General features: G+C 37.6%; 1 protein-coding gene across 1 annotated transcript in view; it reads left to right on the top strand.

Annotated features, from left to right (window-relative positions):
• Positions 1–27,343, top strand: part of LOC105439894 (U3 small nucleolar RNA-associated protein 4 homolog) — a 57,229-nt gene that overhangs the window by 5,882 nt on the left and 24,004 nt on the right. Inside the window, exons 4-10 of the mRNA XM_030975641.1 lie at positions 85–150; positions 1,807–1,981; positions 4,490–4,644; positions 5,357–5,576; positions 7,894–8,000; positions 9,607–9,706; positions 11,369–11,433. Of these exons, the coding sequence (XP_030831501.1) occupies positions 85–150; positions 1,807–1,981; positions 4,490–4,644; positions 5,357–5,576; positions 7,894–8,000; positions 9,607–9,706; positions 11,369–11,433 (888 nt within the window). The remainder of the gene's footprint in view (positions 1–84; positions 151–1,806; positions 1,982–4,489; positions 4,645–5,356; positions 5,577–7,893; positions 8,001–9,606; positions 9,707–11,368; positions 11,434–27,343) is intronic.

Raw genomic sequence — 27,343 nt, 5'->3', positions numbered from 1 at the left:
TGATTCTGTGAGAATTCTTTTTCTTTTTTTTACCAGAACTCACCTTTATCTTTAAGATCTTTTTCCTATTCTTTCTCGTTTCAGAAATCAATCTACTATGGTAATGCCTTTTGGTGCATTGCAGTGAACAATGCACAAACTCATATAGCAGTAAGTATCATCTCCAATTCGTATGCAATACTTTCAATAGATCATACACATATACACGGTCTACATAGAACATATTTAAAATACAAATCCACTCCACTGAAAAGTTGAGCTGATTAGATAGACAAAAATCTAAAAAGCCCAAATATAACTTGGTTTTTGAAAATGGTGCTGAGACTTATTCTTAATAATTTTGTTTAATGGGCAAAAAACTAGTAAATGATCGAGCCAGTTCTCCCCTACAACATATTTTTGTGACGTATGGTCCTCACAACAATTCAATTTGTCAGATTGGTCTATTTGATGAATAGTAAACTATCAGAATTGTAAATGGAATTCCTTTACTCCTGGGTCCTGTAGACTGCTGATTGGATTTTACAAGACAATTACCATTCCAAGTAATTGAATATTAACTCATAGCCTGCCATAAGGCTGCATGCACGCTACCATTATAGTGCTTTGTTCATGCAAGCGAGCCAATGGGCCGTATGCATAAAAAGTAGCAATTGCTTGCAAGCAATTGCTTCAAGCACAAGCAATTGCTTGTCAAGCAAAAGATCAAGCTCAAGCAATTGCTTAAATCCGTATGCATAACATTTTGCTTGTGCTCGTACCTTTTGCTTGCCTCCAGCAAGCAATTGCTTACGATCTCAACAATAGCGACGTCACGCCGGTGCGAACATCATTCATGGGAGAACAAAGGCGGGTTTCGCATACTAGTAGTGTATTCAAATGTCATGCGTGTGGGGTAGCCTTTCCTGACATGGCAGTATAACATTCCAGGATGACATATTTCAGAACAAAATGAAAAAAAAACACCGATACATGCACACACAAGCGCACACCCAAATACAGATACACACATGGCATGCATATACTAACAAGAAAAATACGTATAATACACGTGACTGTACTGAAGGGATTTTACAAGTAAGGCATTTTTTCATCATGTTCAGGTATGAACCTGTGTGCTAACCACTCAACGTTCTCTTTGTCGAAACGGAATAGTTTCCGATAGGTCTCGGGAGCAATTTCTTCTCGATTTATTCTACTCCTGTACAACTTTGGTTTTTCTCTAACGAGCATAAACATGATGCTTAACCGCGAACGTCCCGATTAAGCAAGAGCTCAAGCTGCTATGACGGAGCTTGAAAAAACGTAAGCAATTGCTTATAAGAACAAGCAAAAGGTTCGTTTTATGCATACGTTTTTAAGCAATTGCTTGATCTTTAAGCAATTGCTTGTGCTTGCTAGCAAAAGCATTTGCTTGCAAGCAATTGCATATGTTTATGCATACGGATTCAAGTAAAAGGCTAGCACAAGCAATTGCTACTTTTTATGCATACGGCCCCATTGCTTTGGTGCTTCATGCATGCTCGCACGCATTCGTAATGGCAGTTATTGTTCATGCTCATCATAGTGTGCTGGCACAGGGGGATTTGGGGCTTGGCACAACGGGGATTAGCCCTGTGGCATGAGAAGAGTTAAAATAAATCAAACAACAGATAGATGGAATACACAATATACAAAAAGCACACGCAGGTATTTAACAATGACATAGAGGGCCTGGTTATCATAGCCCTTTTTTCAAAAGCTCTATTTTTTATCTATCTTTCTTATTATTGTTTATTTCTATTTTGCTTCCTTCCCATAACTCAGGCAGGTTGCGAGGATGGGTACATCCGTCTCTACGAGATGACAGACGAGGGCCTCATCTATGATAGGTCGCTCCAGATGCAACAGGGTCGGGTCGTGTCACTAGCATGGCATGTGTCAGATGAGGTCATTGTGACGGGGTCACTGGATAATATCAGGATTTGGAATGTGAACACAGGTATGTGATGCATTAAGTCTTCAATATTACTGTTTACATTCTTTTTTTACAACTCTTGATTATATCAATTGTATCAATTGACTTAAAGTAAGTTATTCAGGAATAGAGTGGTGAAGTGTGACGTCATCAAAAATCTATTTTTAAAATTTCTCAATTTTTTTTCTTCATTTTCTGAAAGAGCATCAAAAATAATGTCCAATTGTTGAAAACCAATTAAATATGTTAAGTATTGGCTGAGATATGACCGTCTGAATAAATATATTTCCTATAGGAACTCAGTGTTATTTGCTCTAGTTTATGATGATTAGGAGCCAGAGCAAATAACACTGAGTTCCTATAGGAAATATATTTATTCAGATGGTCATATCTCAGCCAATAACTAACATATTCATTTTGGTTTTCTACATTTGGACATTATTTTTGATGCTCTTTCGGAAAATGAAGGAAAAATTGAGAAATTCCAAAAATAGATTTTTATGACGTCACAGCTTCGGTACTCTATAGTTCATTTTTACAGGATACGATGCTGAATTTTGAATATCGTTGGACGATTTCTATTTTTTAGATTTACATGTAAAAGCCATCTCCATCACATAATACAATTGTGGTTTGTTGGATGTTGCATAGAACTAATTCCCCCCTCTCTCCCCCTTGTTCTGTGTCACACTCTGTTTCAAATATTATATCACAGCCTCACTGGATGGGCAGGTTTGTGGCTAGTTAAAAGCCGGGGGGGGGGGGGGGGGGGCACCTAGTAGGTCCTTTGTATATCAATATTTACATGTTGAATAAATGGTTTTGTTATACCTGGGCAGAAAAACCATCAATCACATTTTATTTCATCATAAGGTAATACAAAGTTTTGGGAAATTTTGAAAAATTGGTGGATAGTGATTCTTTACAATTTTGATATATTTGGATGCCCCTTTGGATGTTTTAAAAGCACTAGAAATTTTAGCCCCTAAAACACTTCTGCTTTCGAGAAAAATTTAATACAAAGATTTACCGGTGCTCCCTGTAAATTTTGATATATTTCAAATAGCTCCTACGGCTGTACTATGGTAGCTGCGACCATGAAAATCTCAGAATATGTAGTTGTGGTATATAATTTCCGAACGGGAATAGCTAATTGGCCGATTTTAGTCAAGAAACATTGTTTTACAGCTTAATTAATATCTTGACCTTGAGAGGGAGCTATACAACATAAAGTGTTGATTATTTACAATTTCATAACTTTAGAGTCGATTTCGACCGCGACAACGATCAGTGAATATTGTAGGATCGCATATGCTTCCAATATGTTCATTTGAACCAAATTCACGACCCCATACTAAAACTTTTTATTACCTTTAAGTTCCTCAAAGGCCACACAAAAATATGCCATAATGATGTTCTACCTAATGGCTAAATGGCAAAACTAAGTGAAGGCTTCTTAAACCATGCTATTTTGCCTAATTTGTTTTGACCTTTATATCTGTCTCAGTGCCACCAGAACAGCCTGGCCCTAAACCTGATGCTATTCAAGGTGCCCTTATCGTATGCTCTGGCAACAATCGCTCTGGGCTGTATTTCATCTAAGATGTAGGGTTAGGCTTGGGCTTGCAAGTGGGTTTTAGATTACGCTTAGGGTAAGGGTTGGGGTTAGATGAAGCCTTTGTTCCATGGTTGAAGTAATTGCTTTGTACACCTGCCAACCCTTACAATTCATCCGGAATATTCTGTTTTTCTGGATTTCTAGGACCTGAAAATCCAGAATATTCTGTTTTTTCAAAATTCCAATTTTTTTTCTTCTTCTTTTTAAATTTTTTTTTTTGGTGCTTAAGCCAAATAAAATTTGTTTTATCATGTGCCACGATGTGTGCGTTTAATGGTTGCATAATCGAGCAGCGAATTTGTATTCACCCTTTGGTACAGATTTACCGCCAGTATTGCCAGTTACACCGCCGCTGCAAGTGCGATTTGTCATTTTCAAAGACATACCGTGCTAGAAATACCTATTTCTTATTTTCAAATGTTGGCAGGTATGGCTTTGGGTAGTGTAGGATATTGTCCAGAGAGGAAATGTCACTGGAGCATCTGTCGTTCATCTGTCATTTATCTGCCATTCAAGTCTTGTGTCATACTAGGTATCTCTAACAAGTCAATGTTGTATCTGACTTTAAAGGGATCCGGTAACTTTGTCTCAGATTCTGAAACAAAATCTTTAGCTCATGCTGCAATGATAATTATAAACCTTTAGGTCAGTCAGGAACCCCATAACTTTTACGTTACTTTGCGTTTTCTTAACGGTTTTCATAACACTACAGTCTATTGGGGAAAACGAGTATGGTAAAACCGGTCACTCAAAGATTTTTACTTTTTTGAGGCACTTCTTGATCATTTTGAAGCGCAATTTTTTTTAGGGCTTCAATGACAATATTACACCATATCACAGACACTGATAACACGTAGGGCCGTGCATCTCAGATTTAACATTGTTTAACCTTTAACCTTTCACTACCCACCCAGGACACGCAACGCTGAGGATCACCACTCAGAGGGTCCAGAAGCACACCGAGGTTGTAGTTTGGCAGGTGGCTGTCCTGGATGATATGACCATAGTCAGTGGAGACTCGGTCGGGAGGACCCAGTTCTGGAACGGAAAACATGGAACACTGCTCAAGGTATCAGGCTAGATTAAAGACACTCAGTAGTCAGCTCTCATGGGGAATTTGACACCATTCGGGTGTTTACCCAATAACAGGTGTTGTCAATTACCAGGGTTAGCCTTCAGTTTTATGACCATTAGACTTTGTGTAATGCTTTGCTTTTTCGTCACCCGAAGACTCTCGAATATTCTCCGAGAAATTAGGGGGGGAATTCTTGACTGGCCAACGGGTTTGCTGTGTGCAGATTTGTACTCCCATTAATGGAATTTCCACCAAGTCTGGAGTCAGCGAATTATGGCCTTCTGCACATGGAAACTGATGAGTGACTCCCTTTAACCCCTATTTCATAGAAAAAGAAGCTAAAATCTGAACTGAACTTATGAGTTGGGACACCTCAGTTTATGCGAATTAGTGAACCTACAGCAGATCTGATTCAAGGAACCAAAAAGGGGTTAAAGAGCAATGGTGAATAGATATTGAAAAGGCCCCAATTAATAGAGAGTTTTGATTGATCCAAATTGATCACTAGTCCTCTAACCGATCACAAACCTTCAATCTTTTATCTCTAATTTTATAGCTGATGTATAATTATGCTTGTGGATTACACTAACTGCATGTAAAGAGGAAAAAGATTGCCCTGTAAATTCCACATATTAGCTATAAACAGAACTATTTAAAAGTGCACACTTGTATAATTTGTACTCTTTTTCACTCTCCTCCTTGACAGAGTTACACCAGTCACCGAGCATCGGTCCTAGACCTCTGTGTGTCCCAGGACCAGACCAGTGTCTTCTCGGCCGGTGTGGATCCCATCATCTCCGAGTTCCAAATGGTCCAGAAGGCGTCGGGATCTGAGACCAAGCACTGGGTCCGGGGAAGGTCCATACGGGATCACAGCCACGATGTCATGGCCGTGGTCATAGCTGGAGATAAACTCGTGTCGGGAGGTATGTGGATAATTTTATTAATGATAATTTACATTTATATGACAACTAAATGACATGTGCCAAACAAATTTGGTAGACAATGTATAGACGATGAGAAATGAGTATAGAAAGATAAGGAAATCAAGGTAAGTAGGCCCGACATCAAGTGCTTAACATGGGTCACTATGTGCAAATGAGAGTTGTGGTTTTTATTGAAGATGATTTCCAGCAAGTTTTTGTGAGTTTGTTTTTATTTTACTGGTTCAAACAATCAATCTACTGCAGGATAAACAATCCAGAATGAATTATGTTCCTTCGACATACGATTCCCATACCAGAGCTCAAGATAAGATGAATGCTAACATCACATTGCCATTTACTCATCTGAGGAAGATGTGAGAACCATAGGCATTTCAAAATATCACAGAATATCACAGAAATATCTTTAGAAATGTCATAGCACTTATTTCTAAAACAGTTTGTTTAATATTTAGGAGTCTTATTTATTGTGCCAAAAATTTTTATCAAGAAGAAAATAACATCATCATTTCATAACGCAATTCAGAAGACTTTTTTTTTTCAGAGCTTTTTGGCAAAGGAAAACACAAAATATGCTATAGTCTCTGAGCATTTATGCTGTTACCTGCGACCTAGTCTTGGTTTTGTAGTGTCACGGTCACATACATGTACATACCCATTATTCTCAATCTCTTTCTCCCTCGTTCTACTGAACTAATTTTCCTTTTCTAGAGCTTTTGCCGGCAATCATTCATTTCCCCCTCTTTTGTATCTTTCTTTCTTTTTGCCTTCTACTATTTTCCTCCATTTTATTTTTGTTTTCCTCTTTTTTTTATGCCTCCGCCACCGAAGGTGGTGCCGGAGGCATCATGTTTTCGGATTGTCCGTCCCGTTTGACCGTTATCACAATATCTCAAGAACCATTTAAGATTTAAACTTAAGACTCGGGAATAGTATTTATCACCATAGGAAGACGATCTGATTAGATTTTGGAGTACGTAGGTCAAAGGTCACAGGTCACAGAGGTCAACTTATGAAATTCCTTGTATTGAGTTTGTTAGCGCGATATCTCAAGAACCATTTGAGATTTAAACTTCAAACTTAAGGATAGTATGTATCACCATAGGAAGACGATCTGATTAGATTTTGGAGCACGTATGTCAAAGGTCAAGGGTCACAGAGGTCAACTTATGAAATTCCATACATTGAGATTGTTATCATGATATCTCAAGAACCACTGGAGATTTAAACTTCAAACTTAGTGATAGTGTGTATCACTATAGGAAAACAATCTGATTACATTTTGGAGCACGTAGGTCAAAGGTCAAGGGTCATAGAGGTCAACTTATGAAATTCCATACATTGAGATTGTTATGATATCTCAAGAACCACTGGAGATGTAAAAACTTCAAACTTAAGGATAGTATGTATCACCATAGGAAGACGATCTGATTAGATTTTGGAGCACGTAGGTCAAAGGTCAAGGGTCACAGAGGTCAACTTATGAAATTCCATACATTGAGATTGTTATCATAATATCTCAAGAACCACTGGAGATTTAAACTTCAAACTTAATGATAGTGTGTATCACCATAGGAAGACAATCTGATAAGATTTTGGAGCACGTAGGTCAAAGGTCAAGGGTCACAGAGGTCAACTTATGAAATTCCATACATTGAGATCGTTATCGCGATATCTCAAGAACCACTGGAGAATTTTCACTTCAAACTTAATGATAGTATGTATCACCATATCATAATATCTCAAGAACCACTGGAGATTTAAACTTCAAACTTAATGATAGTGTGTATCACCATAGGAAGACAATCTGATTAGATTTTGGAGCACGTAGGTCAAAGGTCAAGGGTCACAGAGGTCAACTTATGAAATTCCATACATTGAGATTGTTATCATGATATCTCAAGAACCACTGGAGATTTAAACTCCAAACTTGTTTAAATTGCTCTATGGCGGAGGCATCATTTTCGACTGCGCGCAGTCAAAATTCCATCTAGTTTAATTATATTTTTTCCCCCATAATTTAGAATTTTTTAGTTACATATTTGTCTATTTATTGATTTCTAAACATACTTTGTTCATGTTATATTTTAAAACAGCATCTGAGGAACTAACACTTCAACAAGCCCTGCTTCAAGTTAGTTCCTCTTTCTCATGCTTTTTTTCCATTATATTTTTTGTTTCATTGCAATTTTTTTGTGATATAATTATTCATGTATTATGTTTTGCATGAGAAATAAACTCATTTGAATCTTGTTGAAATATGACAATACATTGTATGTTTGTGTTGTGTTCTTTACAGGTGTAGACACCATGCTGGCAGTGAATCCAGTCCACATAGAAATGTCTGGTGGCAAACTGAGTAAAGCGATGTCCCGACTGCGTCACAGAATACGCGGCTTTCCACACGTAAGTCTTGCTATGAAACAATCATCAATTTTTTTACTTGATGTACTCATAATTCCACAGTGCTTCGCGTTACCCCCTCTTCATTCTATATCAATCATCTTTTACGTTATACACTACTTTGATTTTAGAAAAACATGCAGGGATTCAAACCCTTGACTGATGATTTGACTGGTATGAGGAGGCCTGATAAATTCCCGATTTAAATAGGTTTCCCAATTTTGTTGTTATTCCCTGATTTTCTTTGTTCCCCAATATTTTGTGGATTTTTTTTTTTTTCATCCAAAAAGATGGATAGTCCTTGAGATTGATGTAAATCCGGTTTAGAATTAGGGGGGGGGGGGGGGGTAAGGTGCTGTTTATCCATGACTTGCTTGAACCTGTTTGTTTGTTTTTTTAACTCTCACTAAAACCTTTTTTTTTTAATGCTCATGATCACCTCTGTATAAGGCTAAAATAAGATTTGCAATTGAGTTTGAAGTTAGAAGTGGGTATAAAGTTGGGTCCGAGGTTGAAGTTTGAATTCATCTACTGTAAAACTAAAAGCGTTTTCAGGCATGAAATTTTGCAATTTTGCTTGTGGATGAGATTTGCAAAGGTTCAGTGCTGTCAAATATAAAATCATGGCATACAATTCTGTTATTTGGGATAGTTTTAGTTTCACAGTTGCGTGAAATTTACCACTGAGCAATAAGTGAGTTCGTTAATAGCTTCGGAACGCATGACCCTAAAATATTTATGGATGGATACGTCCCACTTGTGCATTTTTAGAATAATCACTGCCAAAGTGATGAGGGTGCTTTATGAATACCTTTTGTTTGCCTTTTAAGAAGAATACTTCCACCTGTGTATCAAATAAATGTACTGTCGGCGCATAAATGAATATATAACTTTCATGAGCACGATACCAGTAATCATCTCTTAATGGGTTATACAATGGGGAATGAATAACCTTTATCTGCCCATGTGCAGATAGTACTTACGAACTGGCTTATTGTCACTGGACCATGTGCTACATTAAAAATCTGTCAAACTCTCTGTTCATGTTCAATTGACCCCTTTGAAGTCTCCTTTCCTCAAGGATTAAAGGTAATACAAAGTTTTGGTATGGGGTCATGAATTTGGTTCAAATGAACATATTGGAAGCATATGCGTTCCTACAATATCCATTGATTGTTTAAATTTATGAAATTATAAATAATAAACTCTTTATGTTGTATAGCTCCCTCTCAAAGTCAAGATATTAATTTAGCTATGAAACAATTTTTATTGACCCAAATCGACCGATTAGCTATTCTCGTTTGGAAATTGTATATCACAACTATATATTCTGAGATTTTCATGGTCGCAGCTACCATTGTACGGCCATAGGCGCTATCTGAAATTTATCAAAATTTACCTGGAGCACTGGTAAATTTTTATATTCAATTTTTCTCGAAAACAGAAGTGTTTTGGGGGCTAATTTTTTCAGTGCTTATAAATACATCCACAGGGGCATCCAAATATATCAAATTGTAAAGATTCACTTTCCACCCAATTTTCAAAATTTCACAAAACTTTGTATTACCTTTAATCTATTCATTCTGCTCTCTATGATTTTTCCATACAGAAGCCCATTGTGACTTTGGCGCCCAAGGCCAGGATGCTACTCCTGCAGTATTCACATTCCCTGGAGGTGTGGAAACTAGGCAACACACAAGCATCCTCAGGTGAACGAGATGAAACCACCAATTCTTTTTTCTTCAATTCAATTGTTTTATTTTTCCAAATCATTAACAAATTTACATCAAATACAATTACAAATACAATTCATGTACAGTAACATAATAGATAAGGTGAAAAAGAGGGAACCAAAATAGAGCAGAAGCCTGAGGGTTGAAAAGTTCCTCAGAACATTATCATAATCAAACTGTGTACATAAATGAAAAGTAAGACAAATATTCCAATATAACAGTTACACTGTACAAGACAGATAGATAGAAAGATAAATGGATTTTATTAACATCTTCGTGTCTGGCAGTTAAAAACTGAAATGAACATGAATAACAAAACAAATTTCCAAAGAACATTCACATAATAATATGAGATACCAATAGGTCACTTTCGCAATGCACTCAAATGCAGTCGAATGGAAATACCAACAAGCTTTCACAATCGCCCGCTGAGGGACACTGCACTCCAATAGCCAGGGCGCGGACCGCATACATCAGACGCCGCTAGACCGGGCAAGCTATAATGCTCGTCCAGCCCAGCAACGACTAATGCACGCAATCCTCACCCCGACAACCAAAACACAGCAATCCTCGGCAGGCGAATGCGATCATTCATCTCCAGGCACTCCATAAACACTTGCATATAATCTGAATACATTAGAGAATGGTATTGCTTAAAACATTAAAAATATAAATTTGTGGGTATTTTTTTTTTATAGACAAAAAGTTAAAAAGTGTATAGTTCATACCAATTCGTTCCCATTTTCACGAAGTGACGGCAGTGAGGAAAATCCGCACGCAAATTGTATGCGATCTTCATTCACTCCCGTCACCTCGCGAAAATAGGGACGAATTAGGGGATAAATACATTGTATTCTTCATTTCAATGTGCTGTATATTGCACAAATATTTCTTATTTCTTACAAAACTGACAAATCACCACATGGTGACAGTGTTACTTTATACTTTGGTGCTAGTCGGTCAAGAGCATAGTGGTCAGTTGACATTGATTTATAGGCGTTTTGTTTTCACTATGGTATGTCATGTATGATTTCATCCATTTCCTATACTGAATTAAGGGCTGAGGCATAAAGGAGATGCAGTTGCATTTGTCTTGTTACATCTAGATGTAACCTTGGTTTAGTACTCCATTTATTTTCTGACATTACCATAGCTCTAGATTACCATACTTTTAAATCTTTCCAACCATGTAAAACAGTTGATAAATTTATGCCATCTCGTCTCCATGTACGTGTATCTCCTTAATGAAATAAAAAAAGGTCTCTTGCCTCCCTAACAACATATTAAGTAAATTTAGAATGAGGGTTCGGGTGTATTCATGATGGAACCTTTGTTAGAAAACAAGATTTACATTTTAGTTGAACATAAATCCCTTGATGCATTTGTGGGAGTCGAGTTGGAGTAAATTGGAGGATCAATCATAGATGGCCGACATATATCTATTCATCAAATGTCACACAGAAACTTAAAAGCTTTGAAACTGTGCCTCTCATCCAGGAAGGCATAAAAATAGTAAAGATATATCCGTCAGGATATAATGTTTCTCCGAGTATGAATGTATAATGAATTAGGGGGTTGACAAGTGCAATTGATGTAATCTGTTTTTTCAATGTTTTTTCTTTTCTTTTCTTTTTCTAGATGAAGATGGAAAAGTTTTGCCATTATCTGAGAAGCCGGTCAAGTTACTGGAACTTAGAGCAAAGGTAAGAATCTAGAACTGTTCTGGGATGGTGGTACCAAAGGTGTATCCACGATTTTGATAGGGAGGGGGGTGTAAAATGAGAGAGCATTTTTTTCTTCTCTCAGCCTCTCTCTCTTTCCCTCCCCCTCTCTTTCTCTCTTTCATTCTTTATCTCTTTCTCTCTCCCCCTCTCCTCCCTCCCCCTTTCTTCATCTCTCCCCCTTCCCCTCAGCCCCCCTCTTTCTCTCTCCTTCTCTTTCTTTCTCATAAACGGGGGGGGGGGGGGGGGGGGGGGGGGGGGGGGCTTCAATCACCCCTGAATCCACTTAGGGATACATTCTGCTGGATCATAGCTGATTAGTATGAATCTCTGGAGATCTAAGAACTTTCTTTGAAATTTGATTTGATAGACTCTCCATAACCTTTCTGGAGATATTTACCGTAGACTAATGCCACTGCAGAGTTGTTGTATTTGAGTGATTTAAGCACTTGGCTTGAAATGCGAAGGTTGTGGGTTCGATCCCGACACGGCACTAACGTCCTCTGGCAAGGCATTAACCTACATTTACCACTCCATACCCAGGAGGAAAATGGGGACCTGGTAGGATGTAAAAATCCTTTGTCTTTGTAATTGCCGGACCATATGGCAGGATACTACCCAGAGAGTGAAGATGGTGCAAATTGTGTGTGAATGAATGCAATGACTGAGGTAAAGCACTTTGAAACCGTATTTTGGTATTGAAAGCTGTTTGAATCCTGATTATTGTTATTATTAGACTGAAATATAACTAGATGAATAGAGATAAAGCTGTCGGCAAGTATCCCAGTATACTAAAAGACTGAAAGTAACAGATAATGTGGATAAATGTCTTTATAACGCCAAACTTGGGTTTTAGACCCAAGACTTCTTAATTGGTATTTGCTAATTGCTATTTTTCAAAAGAAATGCTTCAAGAACCTTGATTCAAGTCGATCTCATAAAGCCACTGCTCTACCTTAGACTTAGCCCCCTCCTCTTTTTACAGGGAAAAAGTTGATGCCCGGTTGGATTTCTATAAGAGCTTTTATGAGATTTGTATCAAGGTTATTGTAGCTTTTCTTTCAAAATAACGCTAATAGCTCGTTTATCTGTTTGTTTATCTATCAGCTCATTTACATGAACAAGTTTTATTCCTTTTCTTGTAAAGCAAAGAGTTTATGTTTGATAGTTAATTCAACATCATTTTCTCTGCAAAAGACAGGGGGTGGGGGTCAACTTTTTTTAATAGTAACTATTAAAGATATTTTGTAATTACATAATAATCTGGTCTGGTGCCGTAAAGCGTACATAGATGGGAAAATATACAAGTATTAGGGTGCGTTCAAGCGATTTTTTGAAGCTAGAATCACAAACATGAATCACAAATCAAAACGGCATTACAAAACACGGTTACTGTGGGAGATCGTTCAAGCGATTATCCATCAACGCTGATTCTCGCTTATTTCAAGCTCATCCACTATACGCATCACACTGCCCAGTTTGACACAGGACCTGGGAATGTGTTCACGGTCGACTGTCGGCCAAACTGGAAGCAGGCCAGGATAATGACGTCATGGAATCATGATTGAGAACTGTTGCATTCAAGCGATTTTTAGCATCATGTTACAGAACGCATCTTTTTCAGAATTTTCATACTTATGCTTTGAAACTAAGGCTGTGCACAACAGTGTAATGAGGTACTCGAGTACACTCCCAGGCTTACAAGCGAATACTCGAGTATTCGGACGCCATGTTTTTTATAATTTTTTTGAATTTTTCAAATTTTTTTGATTTTTTTTTTAAAAAAAAAGGTTTTTTTTTTTTTTTTTGGCCACCACCATACCACTGGGGCAGTATCTCATGTCGCCGAAAATGCATGCAATTTTACTTTGAGTTGCAGTTGAAGGCGCCGATTTAATAATAATAATAACAGTAAACAATGCTGTTTTAAAAACCAAAGATGGCAGAATAATCCATTTTCCTCCAAGTCCAAACAGAAATCCAGACATTTGGTCCCAGTTTCTGAGTGGTGAGTTTGACAGTGCTTGAGTTGGAAGCATTTTTACCGACGGCACCATGCCAGCGGCCGCCGCTCACCCAGGCACGGGTAAGCGTCGGCCTGGACAGATTTTTTTTTTTTTTTTTTTTTTTTTTGCGGCCGAATATTCGGGTACTAAAAATCGTACCCGAGTAGTTGTCAACCGTGCAGGTACTCGAGCATTCGACTTCATGTCGCAGCCCTATTTGAAACACGTTTATTTTTACGACAGACGAAAAATCGCATGAACGTAACATGTCTTAAACTAAACGTCTTTGAAAAACGTGTTTCTAGACTAAAAAAGTGTCACTTGAAGGCACCCTAAGTAACATGGAATAATTCTTTTTTTCAAAGCTGCTGTATGTTGCTGTTGTAAATCAAAACATGTCATTCTCAATTTGATGGGGATCACTGTTGGAGGAAGTAATATGCATGACATTATGCTTGAACATTTAATAATGCTTAAGAAGCAAAAAAAATGACATTTCGTGCACATTTTCTTATTAAGGACCTTGTCTGTAAGCTAGATCCCTTCTGTAATTATTTTTGTTATGCCTCCGCCCTCTTATACTAAATTAAGGGTAGATACATATACGTCATCTTGCTACTTCGCAGCGTAAATCAGAAAGTAAAAACAGAAAGAGAAAGTGATAGAATGATGAAAAAAACAAAAAATAACATAAGACAGGTGATAGAAGGAATAAACAAAGAATAACATAAGGAAAGACAGAAAGAGAAAGTGACAGAATGATAATTAACAGAGAATAAAAGAAGAGAAGGTGAAAAAATGAAAAACAAAGAATAACAAGGAAAATAGAGAGAGAAAATATTAGAAGAATAAACGAAGAATAACATAAGAAGTGAAGGAAGGAGAAATTGAATAAGCACGTGCGGGGGCCATTACATCATCGTGTAGAGAACGGGCGTCGACTAAAAACAAAAAGGGTTATAAGGTAATGAACAGGACGGGTGTCTGACGCCAATTCGCATCGTTGGAGGACGGGAACGCCGTCCTCGTCCACACAAACGAAAAGCCCCTAATGTCTACTTGTACCTGCAGTCTGAAGCCTAACAAAAACTGATTTCCACATTGCTAGGGTTATAGATTTGAATTATTACATAATCCAGTTAATTATATTTTTTTTTCTTCAGACAAAACACATCCCCTTCCAGTTTAGCTTGGAAAATGTGCTTCAGGGATTATCTCATTAAAGTTTTAAGGTCTAGGCTCACAGTAAATTTATGCAACTATGTCTTGCAGCGTTTTATAGATTGAATGAACGGTATGAAGCCATTTCTGTATGCAATTAAAAATGGGTCATTCCTTGTACACGTAGTTCCTGATAAAAAAGAATCCTGAAGAAAATCTTAGCATCATTCATATTTTATGTACTAAGATTTCATGATTTATGTCTCCCCTGAAGCTTTATTGCTTTACTAAAATTACATTCACAATATAAGTTTTAATGGTGTTACCGTATTGATGTTATCTCTTTTATTTCAAAAAAATACTTTAAACGTAAAGACCAGTTTTGGAAACGACCCCCCCCCCCCCCCCTCTCAAAAAAATAAAATAGAAGCTCTTATTACCAATCATGTGAAAGATTTTTTTTTTTACTTAATGATACAAATGTTGCCGAGAAACCGCCTACTAATTGATATATTTGGTAAATTATTATATCTATCTGGACCGGATAGATATCGTGCACGTGACCCGTAGTCCCATATACATCTTTCTGTGTACAGTGCTTGTAACTTTATAGAGACTGGGCCAAATTTCTTATCATTTTGATAATTCCAGAACCTTGCAGGACACACCAATACTTATATGCTAGATGATCAACCTTTTCTGATCAATTCCACAACGTTTCTTTCGCAATGCAATCGCATGACCAGAACTGGTCTTTACCTTTAATGTGTCTTTTAAAGTCAGTCTTGACATGCAGTACTGATGACTGGTCGGTAAATGCGGTCTACCTGGAAGTTAAATGATGATTTCCTCAGAGTGACAAATATGAATTTGTTTCTTTGGAATTGGAAGTTTAATAACCCTAAACTAAAAGGATTGTGTAACTGTGTCTCAGATTCTGAAACTAAATTATGGACATAGCTCATGCTGCAATGATAATTATAAACCTTTAGGTCAGTCAGGACCCCTATGACTGTTACAAGCCGATCGCCTGTCTGATTGTCAAGATATTTATGATTGGAAATCAAAATTTATTAACCGTTTCACTAACGGTTTTCATAACACTACAGTCTATTGGGGAAAGTGAGTATGGTCAATCTGGTCACTCAAAGATTTTTACTTTTTGAGGCTTTTCATGATCATTTTGAAGCGCAATTTTTTTTTAGGGCTTCAATATTACACCATATCACAGGCACTGATAACCCATAGGGCCGTGCATCTCAGATTTAACATTGTTAAAGGATGCCTTTAAAGTATACGAGTTAATGCCGTTCTTGCTCCAAGCAGACAGTTTGAAAGTGGTTTGGCATGAGCCTCCCAGGTCCGGCAGCCAGCCATCCATCATCATCATCGTCTGTCCGTCTGAGGTTTTGAAGCTTTTTTGACTTTTTCATGGGGGAGCCGAAAGAATGGGGTCGGATGCGTTGACGGAGAAGCGTGTAACAAGCTTGTGAGGATGACCGACCGTAAGCTGATTATCAGATGTGTAGGAGGGACTAATTATGTGTTGATTTCATCAAATGTGCAGCCCTTTTTTCACGGGCGAATTAGTGGTGGTAGTAAAACCTGACATATATAGTGACCGCCTCTCTAAAGAGGGCTACTATATTGAAGTAACTCCTTTTCTTGTTTTATTCTCTTGGGAATATTAAAAAGAGTTTTAGAATAGCCAGTTGTGTTTAAAGGCTATTAAAGTCCACCCCAAAAATAATTTGCTTTTAATGGAAGAAAAAAAATATTGAATGGTGTTGTTGGGGCTTAAAAGTGATTATCTAGTACATATTTTTCAAATCTTTATCTTTGGAGGGTCGATGAAGAAAATAATTTAAAATACAATAATGTGTACTGGACATGTATGACGTGTGCTGCATGGATGGTAATGTTTAATAGTTATTTTACCAAAATAAAGACATTCTAACTTTTGCTTTGATAACAAGTCGAAATGTGATATATTTAGGAATATGTGCCATTTGTGAAAACTGGGCTTGAAACATTTGCTTTCCGTGTGCATTATGGGGGTCTGCACAAATAATTTGACGTAACGAGATTAGCGAGGTGGAGGTCAAAAGAAAAAAAAAATATTAAAAATAGAATGTAAAAAACAGGAGGGGCTAAAATTAGAGTGGGCATAAATGACAGATTAACGTATGGCTAGACAGTGCATTAGCCCCACTGGATGTCATTCAGCAGCATAACTAAAAGATATCATTAGAACCTGAGGTAGAGGGGGGTAGTTAATATAGTCAGTTAGAGGCATTTACGCTTAGCAGTCGCGTGAATTAAAGATATATGTGTGTGATGTGATGAAGGCTATATTTAATGTTGTACATAGTATTTGGAGGGAGATTTGAGCTAGTCTAGTGTTGGTTTGTGTATTCGATCTGTTTTAACCAACCCAGGGGGGTGTTTCATAAAGAGTTCGTAAAGTTACGCATGACTTTACGCACGACATGTATATGAAGTGCCAGGTAGGATGCCCAAAGTTTTTTCTGATATTTCCAATAACCTCAATTAAATTATGGCAAAAAATATACTTGGCATTAAAAAGTTGTTATGATAAGAATGTTAATCTACATCTGCACAGTTCAACTTAATAAATAATAATCAATAATGATTGAGCATCCCATTTGGCTTTTCATATACAAGTCGTTCGTAAAGTCATGCGTAACTTTTCGAACAGCTTTATGAAACACCCCCCCCCCCCAGGTTCCAATTTGATCTTAGTCACGTCTTTCAAGTAGTGGTGTTTAAGGTCATTTTGAGATACAAATTATAAAAATCTGATAAAGCATGCAAAAGTGAACTCACAAAGAAACCCACATTTAAAATCAAAGTGGACTGTATGATGTTGGCAGTCCTTCCCAAACCTCATGGAATTGTAAATTTTAGCTGTACTATATTCCAAAACTAATATAAATAGATCAATAGATTTAAGTAAGAATTCATTTTTTTAAAGAAATCTGTAATAAAAACTATTAGATTATGTGTGACAGTCTTTAAAAATTGAATGTCAAGCACTGAAGAAAGAAAAAACTCTGCCGAGACCCTCATTTATTGTAATATTGGATCCAAATAATGTTGATTAGTGTTTGACTAGTCTTGAGTCTGTCTCAATTGCTTTTTTTCACACATGCCTTACCAAGTTTCATGTTGTAGCCTGTGCCAGGAGACTGGGGAGGGGGGGGGGACAGGATAGGATAGGCCAATCTCGGTGTGCGCTACACAAATGTCATATGATCTGAAAAAACAAACAGGCAGATGGCAATGTGGTTGGAGAGAACATGGGATAATTTTTAAAAACGTGAACTATAGAAGCTTGCACGAGGGCGGCATGTTTAGGTAGCATTACGCAAACTCTCTCATTCAACACTGTGTGACTCTAGAGACCTCGGAGAGGCAGTATTTGTAATTAGTAGTGGAAAGTACATGGACGAGGCAATAGGGTAGAGTTAATTCTGCCACGTAGCTGCCTTGCTGAAAAGCGTTGTGATGGCAGGGAATTGTGATTGGTTGTTATTCCCTTCTACTACCACCAAGAATACACAATACTCCAATCTGATTGTTTTTCCCAGGGATGAACTGTATCCTCTGTTGAGAACCAGAAGGGTGTAAGTTCATTTGAGACGTTTGAGCGATAAGACATGAGATTAGAAAGGCGTTAATGTGATTCAGAGATGGGGACCTTCTCGTCTGGTTCGCAATTACTTTATTTGAGAACCATCTGGTAAACTTGTTTAAAGGACAGACGAGTTGATACTATCTTGGCATGAAGAAATATCTGCTTCCGATTCAAAAAGAATGTTAAAAAATGAAGAAGATCATGTCGATTACACAGAAACTCCTCAGTTGTATTATTCCATCAAGAACAACAACTACTACAAGTTAATTGTTTGCACTGCAGCAAGAAAATGTAAATTGAAAGGAATATTAGAATCACACAGATTAAGGGGAAAGGCTAGGAGAGAGAAAGAGATAATTTGAAGAAAGTAGAAGAACTTGAAGTTCATTCACCAAACCTTAAGGGGGAATTGATATGCCCTGAAAACCACAGTAGGAAAGTAAAGAAAAAAGGGAGAAATAATGTGTCTATTTCAAATAGAACAGAAGAAAATGAGGAAGATCTGGTTGATTACACTGAAACTTCTCAGTTGTAAAATTCCAGCAAGAACAGCAACTATAAATGAATTATTTGCAGAGCACGAAAATGTAAATTGAAAGGAACATTAGAAATGTAAAGATTGCGGGAAAAGGCTGGGAGGGAGGAAGATGAGGAGATTTTATGAAAAAGAACATTCAAAGAAAGGAGAAGAATTTTGAGTTCATTCACCGAACCCTAAGGGAGAATAAATATGCCCTGAAGACAAGAGGAGGACAGAAAGGATGAAAGAATGAGAGGAAGGAAAGAGAAAGAGACCAGAGGGGAAATAGAAAAAGAAGAGGGTTGATACAATAAGAGAGAGATAGAAGGAAAGTGGGAGACGAGGAAGGGTAACACTAGGAAGAGAGGAGGGGGGGGGGGGTAGAGGTACAAGTAAGTAAGATAGAGAGAAAAGGCAAAGACATAGGAAGAGAGAGAAGGTGAGGAGATATATGAAAGGAAGAGAGTGAGAGAGATTGAGAAGGTACATGAAAGAAACAAAAAAGAAAGAGGGAATTTAAATCATTTGGAATTTATTCACCAACCCTGTAGAAAAAATGAACATCGCCTGACAACAGAGAGAGAGAGAGATAGAGAGGGAGAGAGCAAGAGAAGACGATGGATTATTTTCTTCATTACAAATGCTCTCTTGAGCCTTACAATACATGCTTCCATTTTGAGGCAGAAAATGCCATGATGTTATCCAACATCGAGATAATAATTGGTTCAGTCATTATGCCCTCGGGCTATGATAAAGCTTGAATTAAAGGATAGGAAATTAAGTGGAGATGGAATTTGCTGATCCCAAGAGCACTTCTGAAATGAAAATTCAATCGTGATCGAGACATTCCCATCAAATCTATGACCTAATTTGATGTCGTTTTCAAAGCATGCATTTAGATTTTCGTAAACATGTGCTTTATTTCCAATTATAATATCCTTTCTCTATCTGTTATGCAGATCTATGCTTTATGCTTTCAATGAGGATGTTTTCCTGGCATTTTCCCCACTACCACTTAATAGGCACACTGACATCAGGCATATATTATGTCTTATGTTCTCTTTTCTACCAGCCCCTTTTCACAGTTTGTGTTCGCTCTCTCTCTCGCTCTCTTTCTCACCTTTTATAATATGTTTCCTGATCTCTTTTCAGATATTTTGTTCTGTAATACTGTATGTACTTCATGTATACACCATTTCTTTCAAGTATGTGGGTTCCAATATCCTTAGGTCATTATCTCTCTGTCACTGTTTTTCTTTGTCTTCTAATTTAGCTCTCCCTCCCTCTCTTTCTCTCTCTCTCTCTCTCTCTCTCCCATCCCCTCCCCTCTCTCTCCTCCCAGACTTTTCTTTTGGCTCATCCCCTTGTGTTAGACTCCTAATATAATCTACCTTGCCTGGATGCTTCCCCCTCAGGCTGCGACAGAAGGTTCACTGACCGGACGACGAAAGAACACGAATGATTTTTACGTGTGACTCACCAGATATGAAAATATTGGTTAATATTGTTTGTGATTTATATCTCATTTCACTTTCTCCTTCCTTCAATTACGGCTCCCCCAAAGCCCGAGAGAGAGGAGAGTACACTAAAGCTGGAAAACCACACCCTGAAATAAAGCCAAATCATTTTCCTTTCCACTGGTAATCGAGATAAAAAGATGCGGTGTGCAAGGGTCTGTCTGACTCATTTTTTTTCTAAATGTATTTCTTCTTCTGATTTCATTGCTTTCAATATTCATCTCCATGTACAGGGATGTAGTTCATTGAAAATCCATTATTAGGGAGAGGAGTTGGAGAAATACGAAAGAAGAAAAAGGGAAAAAAGATGGAGTGAAAGAGAATTTTTTTTTTTCTTTCATGTTTTGAAAAATATTTTGAACTTGTTTGATAAGATTCTCAGAAAGTAGAAAGAATGTAAAATATAGTAGAGCATCAAGGGAAGAACGATGTATGCAATCTGGTTTGTGAAGCCACGTTCAAACATGAATAAATGAATAGATTAAATAAATTTTTGTTTAATGAATGGCAGATGGGGTTTAAGAAGTAGCTGTGCATAATAAAGGCCCTTACATATACCAATTTATACATCCATTTCACAAAACTTGTCATCAGTGACAAATGACAATTCTTGTTATAAGCTACTGAAATCCTTGCTTCTGATTGGTTATCAGCAGATTTGTCACTGACTTTTGTCTTTTGTCATTGAAAAAAGGCTTTGTGAAACGGGTCCCTGTTGTAAGATACAAAGTTATCAAGCACACCATAGGTAAACTTGAGTCATTTTATTTTGCCGTTTTAGATGTTTTAGATGGCTCATCCTGTTATTTTAAAAGGCTGCATGGTTTACAAAAAACACTTTTATTTACAGGTGTCTACAAATTTGTTAATCTCAATTCTGATTTTTGTCCACAATAATTTTTCTTTTGTCCAGGATATTAACTCTTAGTCTAAACTTTTTTTGTATTAATCCACCAATATAAGTCTAACTTTCAAGTGTGGATAGGTTCCCTAAGTAATAAATTAAAAAACAAAAACATTTGACAGCTTGATTTTGTTCACATTACTGAATTTCTTTATCCCCCTCTCTCTCCCTCTCTCCTCTCTCTCTCTCTCTCTCTCTTTCTCTCTCTCTCTCTCTCCATCTCTCTCTCTCTCTCTCTCCATCTCTCTCTATCTCTCTCTCTCCATCTCTCTCTCTCATTCACTCACCATATATACATGCATGATCGAGGACAATGACACTAAAATCAATTACATTTTTTCCCCTTTGGCCATCTTTTCACAGACAGGCATTAACTAGGGGAAGAAGGAAAAAAAAAAAAAAAACAGGGCTCACATTTGTTTTCCTCCCCAGACCCCAGACAGACTGTCAGAGTATGTCTGCATTATTCTTCTTTTTTTTTTTATCCCGTCGCATCCCAACTTTAACATCAGCCGACGATGACATGTAGATCACAAGATTCATCATAGATACTCCAATAATGATGGAGGATTAATATGCCATTTACAGTCCAATCGAAGAAGTGATTTTCAGCCTGCTGTTTCCGCTTTGTGACGGAAATGCTAAAAGTCGGGATCACTCAGCTATGGGAGGGATTATCTCAACTTGTATGGCGTACAACAAGCAGAAAAAGGCGGAAAAGAGAGGGATTAGGGTTGTTTACCGATGTTGGATAAAATAAGACTTTAATCCTTTTTGAGATGTTACGGAGGAAGATTAATCCAAAGTGGAAAAAAAAGCTAGAGATTCCAATATTTATTCATCCCTGTTGAACTTAGTAAAACGAGGACATTCCCAAACCTCTCTCATCCCAATTAATTACTTCTTATTTTGATATTCCAAGTTTGATGTAAGTCTGAATATTAAAAGTAAAGATCAGTTTTGGAAACGCCCCCCTCTCAAAAAATGGAATGGAAGCTCTTATTACCAATCATGTGAAAGAATTATGTTTTGACTAATATGTGATGATATAAATTTTGCTGAGAAACCGCCTACTAATTGATATATTTGGTAAATTGTTATATCTATTTGGACCTGATAGATATAACACACTTGTCGCATGTGGGGGTAGTCCCATATGCATCTTTCTGTGTACAGTGCTTGTAACTTTATCAAGACTGGGCCAAATTTCTTATCATTTTGATGATTCCAGAACCTTGCAGTACACATCATTACTTATATGCTAGATGATCAACCTTTTCTGATTGATTCCACAACTTTTCTTTCACAATGCAATTGCATGACCATAACTGGTCTTTATCCTTAACTTTGTCATCATACTTGATAGCATATGTAATAGTCTATTTTTATAGCAAACAAGAACAGTGAGGAAGCAAAATCTTTGAGACGCTTCTTCATTGTTGACAATCCGAATGGTGCATTTTGCACGCTCTTATAGCATTTAAAGCCCCACTGCACTACTTATAGCTACTTGCGCCCTCTATATAGCAAACAATTCCTAAGCGGTGACTATTTGTCCCCCATGGTTCCCTTTTAATTGAGAGCTGATTTGATGAGATAACCACCTGTCAGGGACCATGCAGGGAGGTCTAATCCCTCCTGGCCAAACTAGTGCAGATAGGCTTTAAACGGGACCCCCCCCCCCAATGCATTTTTATTTACTTTGTACCTGATGTTGTAGGCAATGTCAAGTCATGTGTCCTTCTTTGTTTTGTCTATATTGTTATTATTTTTTTTTTGATGTTTTATTTTTTGTCTTAGAATTTTACAACAGAAAAAAGTAAATTGTTTCCAAACTTTCTTTTTACATATTAGGTGTCAAAGCCATGTGAAAAATGCCTTGTTCATTTGTTTTAGAATTTTGCAAAAGAAAAAGAAAATTGTTTCCAAACTTTCTAAATGCCTAGTTCATTTTAACATTCATTCTTTAGAGTACTAATGATCCGAGGAGATTAACAAGAGTTGACAGTTCTCTGATTCTCATTGCTTCCATGCCATCTGTGAAAGCAATTTGGATCCTTAGAACGGTTGAAGAAGTCATTCTCACTTCTTCTCAGCCCAGTTTTCAATCAGGAATTAGAAACGGCAGGATTGTGACAGATTGTGTCATTAATTTTTGTGATCATGATGAAAGGTGATTATTAGTTTCTTCTCCATCAACCACACCCTACTATGGGATATTCAAACCTTATATCTGTAGTTCTTTTTTTTTAAAGAATAGTCATCATTAGCCAGGTTTTATATTGTAATTTTGAGCTTTCTCAAAGATTTGATGATGTGAATAGTCAACTATAAACTCTCTGCTCACTGTGCCAGGGCTCCTCACTTAAATACAGAGGCCTGGTGTGCACCAGCCCCCAAAGTTGCTCATGAGCCCCTCAAATTGCACAGGAGCCCCTCAAATTGCACAGGAGCCCCTCAAATTACACATGAGCCCCCTTAAATTGCACAGAAGCCCCTGAAATTGCACAGGAGCCCCTGAAATTGCACATGAGCCCCTGAAATTGCACAGAAGCCCCTGAAATTGCACAGGAGCCCCTCAAATTGCACATCAGCCCCAAAAATTGCACATCAGCCCCAAAATTGCACAGGAGCCCCTCAAATTGCACATCAGCCCCAAAATTTAATGGATAATCAAAATTTCATTTCAGACTATACCCTGTAATCATGGTAGAAAACTGTATATTCTATAAAAGACAAACGGAACATGTCTAAATGCAAATATGTCTCCAGACAGAGGAATGAGCTTCACATTCAATGCTTACACCGTCCGTCATGACAAGTCGATCCTCTCGCCTGTGGGGTTCTTTTGATCGTGATGGAACATCCATTTTCATTAGTCCATTCTTCAAACAGTAAAGCTCTCAATCAGTTCAAGCTTTACCACACCCAGGTACCTCCCTGCACTGGTAAGGTATAGCCGCAGGAAACTAATGATATTAGGTTAAGATCACTCAGATCGTCTGCCAAATTGGACTTGATGCATATCCTTTAATACACTTTTTAGCACCCTTATGGCTTTCAACAGACAATGTACAAAAGAAGTATATTAAGCAGAGTGGAATTAACACTGGAAAAAGAAACGTTAAGTGATGCAGCCCTGGAGAAAAAAAGATAATTGGAATACTTTGACATAATGTTGTTTCACAAAGAAAAACATTCAACAAGATATCCCACAAACAAAAAAGTAATGTTTACATTAAAAATTATATATGGGCCAAATTTGTCATGGGATGGTTCACAATGCACTCCTAAATGATACAAGAATAAAATATAACTTTTGAACACAAAAAGTGACTTTCAAAGCAGCCTCAAAAAATTGAGATAACAATTTTGTTCAACAATCAGGACTTTCATCAGTACAGCTTTGAATGAGTCAGTCTTGAAAATTGATGTGATTGGTATAAAATTCTGTTTGACTAAACTCCTTTCTCACTTGGTGAGTAGACGTCTCTAATTAGTAAGATGATGAGAAAGACGTTATTTAACAGTATTTATGGGCAGGTCATCCATGGAAACAAAAAAAAGTATGCCTATTAAAGAAATGTGCTGCATTCATAATGTAATTTCTCAAACAATACAAGGTTCAAGAAAATCCATGCTTCTTGAAAAATGTGCAAGCCCCTTTAAAAAGACATTGAGTGTTAAATTGAGGTAAAATTTCCTCAATCGAAAATATAAATTGTTGGAAGTTTTTTAGTACAGAGCAAATGAGAGGGGAGCTCACAAGATATTCACAGAGTTTTCAGTCTGTGTTTGATCGATCGCACCTTCAAAAATTCATAAGTTTCTTATCTTTAATTGGTTTTCGCTAAAACTTTCACTAAGCCGTTTCTCTCATTTTTCTGCTTCTACCGAAACCAACTTAATATCAGGGTGAACTTCCCCTTTAAATGCATCCCACATGATATGAAAGTTTAATCAGGAATGTAGCGGGTTTTATCCTTGGAATTTCGTCATGTACCTGTAAGAATAGAAAGTGATTAAGACATGGGATGTTTCTTGATCAGGTTCCCCTGCAGGTATCTATGTTGATGGATTGAAGCACCGCCAGCGATTCCGCCGCCAAGACAAGAAAACAGATAGATTGTACGTCCTGATAATAATAATAATAAAACATGCTATTGTGATGTATCCTTTTGACTGGAGAGAGAGAGATTGGGTGGATTGAAAGGGAGGCTCCGGAGCTTCTTTCTTTCTCCCTCCACACCTATCTGTTGCTTTGCTACACCTTGTTTCCTTGAACGCACACAAAAGAATCACACCTTCCAGACAGTCCCAAGGGACTCCAGAAGTCACTAGATATGTTTTCATTACCGAGACGTTGTCTTCGTCCGGGAAGATCATTCCATCAGCTGGGTTTTCAGGGCCAGCGTTCACACCCCACCGTCGTCGTCGTCGAGAATACCAACTTGAGAAATTTCTTTGAAAGCTCTGCTTGTCATGTTGAGCGTACAGTATGATGTGGCCATGACAGATGACGTTCATAGATGTCTAAAAGATGAGCATTGGTAAATTGTTATACCAGGATGAAGGTTTAATAGTAAAGTGTATGCTTCGGTTATCTCTATCCCTCACTCTGTATGCACGCTGTAAGCCATAACATTTGGCAAATTATCAGAAACTTTCCTCCAAAGATAATCCTGAGGGAGTTTTGTAGCAGACAGTAGATTCAGTATTGTCAACACAGGGTTCTGTCAATTGTGTTGAATGAGCACAGAGAAGAGGCAATACTTTTAAGCAATTACCCCTCCTAGGCACTTAACTGAAAGGGTTGCTAATCAGTTGAATCTACGCAACACCATCTATCCATCACAAAGTTACCATCTCCTATAACCATTATATATTGAGAGTTGTGATCGGTATCAAACAAAAGTTTACTCTGAAACCAAACTCCAATAAAAAAAAAAATCAAATTTTTCTCAAGAAGAGGCTGTGTTCATACTAAACAAACCTCTGTAAGATGTTTAAATTTTGCAAAGTATCGCAAAATTTCCTTGAAAGGTTGCAAAACCTTTTCATAAATTCTTTATTTGACTTGCTTCTATGTCAGTATCAAACAAAAGTTTACTCTTAAACCAAACTCCAATAATAAACAAAATTTAAAAAATCAAATTTTTCTCAAGAAGAGGCTGTGTTCAAACTAAACAACCTAGATGTTCAAATTTTGCAAAGTATCGCAAAGTTTCCTTTGAAGGTTGCAAAAACCTTTTCATAAATTCTTTATTTGGCTTGCTTCTATGTAACGAAAACATGTCAAGGGACCATGGCACATTCAATGTATACCCAAGAAAGGACAATAAAGGATCCTTCTTCCTCGGGGTGTCTTGAAGGGGGAGGGGGAGGGGGAAGGGGTGGGTGGGCATCCGATTGCAATCTGCTTAAGTTACATATCCAACCGAGAGCATGTTATCAGACAACGTACATGATACTAGTCTTATTCTTCCTCACTTTATTCTTTTTTTTCCTTTCTTTTCTTTGGTTGTGTGTAATGTACCAGGTCCAATGCGATATGTATTCTTTGTTCTTTCCAGCTAAATTATTGTCTTTGCAAACTTGTCGACAACACCAAGCGCGAGAGAGATAAAGAGAAAAGAAAGTAGAAGAAGGTGAGAGAAAAATGACAAAGAAAGATGATGGGATGCGAGAAAAAAGGTAGAATTGACAGTGAGAAGAGAAAAAATGAGGGGAGATAGAAAGGGGCTGTGGGTTAATATTTGTATGTGCAGCCTTTACGCCGGCAAATACGGTAGGTTTGTCGTCTGCTTAAAAAGGGGTTTCTTGTATAGCGCTCATGCCTGTCAGACTTGACACTTCTGGCCCTTTACCATTATTTTGCTGGCTTTAGCGCGGCTGCCGTTACGGCGCTCTAGCATTTCAAGGAATTAGTTCCTGCCAGGTACCCATCTAACTCAACTTAGTTGAGTGCTGCAAACATAGATTAATGTCTTGCCAAAGGACATTAGTGCTGCAGCGGGGCTTGAACCACAGTGATCCACAGTCCGGTGACTTATCCTCTAGACCACGACACCTCCAAAAGCTACAATAGTTTGAGTGCTGTGAATAAGTACCCTTCTGTCTCTCACT

This window comes from Strongylocentrotus purpuratus, unplaced genomic scaffold, assembly GCF_000002235.5.
Source record: "Strongylocentrotus purpuratus isolate Spur 01 unplaced genomic scaffold, Spur_5.0 spur5_scaffold_8, whole genome shotgun sequence".
In the NCBI taxonomy this organism is placed as follows: Eukaryota; Metazoa; Echinodermata; class Echinoidea; order Camarodonta; family Strongylocentrotidae; genus Strongylocentrotus; species Strongylocentrotus purpuratus.
The sequence above is the reverse complement of the archived record's forward strand: the minus strand, read 5'-3'. Positions and strand labels throughout refer to the sequence as shown.